This window comes from Ipomoea nil, unplaced genomic scaffold (assembly GCF_001879475.1).
Source record: "Ipomoea nil cultivar Tokyo-kokei standard unplaced genomic scaffold, Asagao_1.1 scaffold1043, whole genome shotgun sequence".
NCBI lineage: Eukaryota > Viridiplantae > Streptophyta > Magnoliopsida > Solanales > Convolvulaceae > Ipomoea > Ipomoea nil.
Window position 1 is genome coordinate 10,545,727 of NW_017617471.1, and position 3,916 is coordinate 10,549,642.

The window sequence follows — 3,916 nt, forward strand, 5'->3', positions numbered from 1 at the left end:
ATTAAAATTAATATAAAAATTAATAAATGTATATTAAAATAAATTGAATAGTTTAAATAAATATTAACACATTTTTCAAACACAGTGATAACTTTCTGAGGACATTTTTATCCCTTCTCTCTAATAAATGATCAAATAAATAATGCAAGTCGATAACTAATTACTTACCTAATGTACTACTCTGTAATTACTAATAGTTTTTACATCGTATATTACCTATTTGGCTATTTACCTCATATATTTTACAATCTTTATACTATGGACCAGAGTTCACACTGCACTATGGATTGTGGCTCATGTGTATATTTTGTGTTGTGAAATTTTATATTTTAAGAGCATGAATTTTATACCTCGAATAAATTAGTAATTATGTCTTATGTTATGAATTTCTATGTCTTGTACTGTGAAATTCTGTGTCTATGAACACAAATTATGTACCTAAATCAGATTTGAAAAGTAAGCAAATATATAACATATGTATGTGTCTTGTGTTATGATTTGTTGTGTCTTGCGTTATGAAATTCTGTACTTTACGAATATTAATTTTGTACCTCGTCGTTTTAATCCAGAGTGCATAGTGCTATATGTCTTGTGTTGTATTTTTTGCATTTTGTGTTATGAAATTATGTACCTTATGAATATAAATTGTGTACTTCGTCGTTTCAATTTAGGTTCAATAATACTATCTGGACCATAGTCCATAATATAAATTGTCCATAGGGAAAATCATCAAATAAGCCCTCGAACTTTAGCTAAAAAGTCAATTAGCCCCCTCAACTTTTTAAAGGTGCAGATACACCCATAAAGAATTCATTTTGGTGCAATGAAGCCTAACAACAGGTAATTGACTTGCTGTCACAGGTCATTAGAGATCCGGCCACCCACTGACAGAAATTTTTAGGCAAAAAAGTGATCGACGAACCGATCACGGAGACGGAGAAGTAAAGGCGACAGAGTCGCCTTCTCCGGTTGAGAAGGCAACACTGTGGGGTCTGTGGTGTCGCCTTCCCTGGCGAGAAGGCGACCCAGATCTGGGTCGCCTTCTCGCTGGAGAAGACCACCTAGATTTGGGTTGCCTTCTCTAGTTGAGAAGGCGACGAGGTCGCATTCTCTTCTCTGTCACTGTCGCCGGTCACTTTTTTTACATGAAATTTTTGTTGGAGGGTAGCCAGATTTAACTTGGGATAGCAGGTCAATTATCTGTTGTTAGGCTTCATTACATCAAAATGAATTGTTCATGTTTAATTGCATCTTTAAAAAGTTGAGAGGACTAATTAACTTTTTAGTTAAAGTTCGAGGGCCTATTTGACATTTTTTCCCATATTCCATATTTTGGTGGAAAAAAATATGATCCTTTTGTAAATATTTTGAGTTAAGTGGTTTTGCGTGGGAGTTATGAGAGTCGCGGATTCCTCTCCTCAACCCACGCGTGGCACTCTTTCCACAATTCTCTAATCTCTATCCCCCAGCCTTCTCCTATTCCCATATTATTATTTTTGTTTGCTTATAAAAAACATGTTCAAAATTACCTCAAAAACATCATTTTCTTAACAGGGTGTATGACACCCAGGAGGCGACTCCAGGAAGGTAGTAATGAATCTATGTCTCTTTAATTTCTAAATTCTACCCAACATATCCCTCAGCTCTCTTCTCCTTCCTACAACTTTATCTATAAGTATATATATAATAATAATCTTTTGGAAGAATATATATAATAATAATCTTTTGTAAGAAAAGTGTCCACTACTTAGCCCTTACGAACACCAATTCAAGGACGACGTACAACGTAACGGAACGCCACCGCGAAGTAGTTACCACCACCGCCGTCGCCGCCTTTATGCCTACTACAGCCTCCACCTCCCCGGTTAAGCATTCATCATCATATTCATGGAGCAGATTGGGAAGAACGGAGGCGGAGAGGAGAAAATCTAAGGAATTTCCACCGCCAATATCCTCCCTCAGCCAAGATGGTAAGCCCGCATTCTTTCTCCGGCCGGTGCGGCAAGACGGCCGGTTAAAGCTCCGACAGGTGAGATCTAATCGGCCGGAGACTCTCCTCGCTTCCAGGAAAGATGGGCGGTTGAGAATGCATCTCATCTATAGCGATGATGATCAAAACAGCCGAGAATATTCTGAGCAAGAAGAGTCAGAAGACGAATCCCAAGATGCGATTACAGAAGAAGAAGAAGAAGAGGAGGAAGAGAGGGTTATGGAATGTAAGTTTCCGGTGACACCACAGGGTGGGTCACCATACGTGTTTACCCGATCGATTATGAAGGTGGCGGAGGAAGTGCTGAGTTTAGAATATGTTTTTGATGTTGATTGTGGACTTTTCGGGTTGGGGATTTAATATTTTGAGGAGGAAGTATATGTTTTTTATTAATTTGGGTTTGAGGAAGAAAGATTATGTTTTTGATTATTTTGGGCTTGATTTATTATTTTCATATGGAAAGTATTCAAAAATAAATATGAAGGGATAAAGTTTTCATCACTATCCATCTCTAGCTTGGTCAAGTTAAATGTAGTTTGTGGACCATATTCTGTATATTGTAAAATAATGTACATTTGATATATTAAAAATGAATTTTTTATTATGGTTCATATAACACTGTGTTGCCAGTTAAATGCATATAAATTATGTTTGACATAAAGTTAGGTTAAAGCTTAAAAACTAATAACTATTTCGTACTAATTTATTTTGAATCGAAATATTATTTAAGATGTATTTCAAAATAAGTTATTATTTTAAACTTTTTATATTTTATCAAATAAAGCTTAAAATTTATTTATAAGTTTCACTATTGTTGAGTTACTATGATTTATCCATTCATTATTTTGTCAAATTGATGTGTGAGCTTTTGTAGCAAGAGATTTCATCTTTTTAAGTAAATTTTTATTGTAAAAGAAGACAATCCCAATAATAATGATGCCACCTATGAGATTAGAAGTATGTTCACTGTACCAAATGGACTACCAATAATTGCATTGCTTTGATTTATAAGAAAACTTGGAGTTAATTATCGATTTGGTCCATCGACTATGATGCTTTCACCAATTTGATCCTCGACTACTAAATTTTCTTAATTTGGTCGTTGAATATGACATTTTTACTCGATTTGGTCCTAAGTGTTATTTGTCGGTCAAACCTAAAGGGCAATTTGAGAATTATTAAAAAGAATTATTATTACCTTCTTCAATCCAAATTATTATTATCATCTCCAATTTCTAGCCAACATCATCATCATCAATGCATGTCATTTCTTCACTAGACTTCACCCTTCATTCTCAACATCAACTCAACACCATAGCCGATCACCTCTCAACTACACCGCCGGACACCACCACCATCCACAACATCGCGGATGCCGTCGGAACGTTCCACCGTCGCTGCACACCAGTCAACGCTACCTCCAACTGCTACTGCTAGGTTTGCCGGAATAATGAAGGTAGAAGGTGAGAGCTGCTACTACCGGAGCTCCTCCAAGACTATCGCTGCGACAGCAGGAAGCGAGAGAAGGAGATTGTTGCTTGCCACTGATCTACTCTGCTTCACTGGAAAAGGACATCACCAAAGTTGCTTTTGATATGAGAGGGATAGGCGAGGGAGAGAGAGACGGAGGTCCACCGACGTGCCTTTTGCTGCCACTAGTCAACACTTCACCGATCTACAGTCTGCGTCGTCGACGAGTGCGGAGCGAGGGTGAGAGGTCGCTGGAAAGGAGCTAGCTAAAACCAGAAGTCACCGCAGATCTGCACGCGCCGGTTCTCTACTCGCCCACTAATGTAGGGTTATAGTTGTTGCTTGAAAGATAGATGATTTCTCAACTCATTGCTCAAATTTTCGACTGGATTTATGCAATTAGGGTTTTGTATTTGGGAATTCAACGATTAGAAGGTTTTGTTTGTCTGAAATAAG

The 3,916-nt window shown here is 37.3% G+C and overlaps 1 protein-coding gene across 1 annotated transcript; it reads left to right on the forward strand.

Moving 5' to 3' along the window:
- The first annotated feature begins 1,548 nt into the window (after positions 1-1,548).
- Positions 1,549-2,491, forward strand: LOC109181037 (protein FANTASTIC FOUR 1). Its single transcript, XM_019330789.1, has one exon. The coding sequence runs from the start codon at positions 1,838-1,840 to the stop codon at positions 2,348-2,350; it is 513 nt and encodes a 170-aa protein (XP_019186334.1). The 5' UTR covers positions 1,549-1,837; the 3' UTR covers positions 2,351-2,491.
- Positions 2,492-3,916: the final 1,425 nt, after the last annotated feature.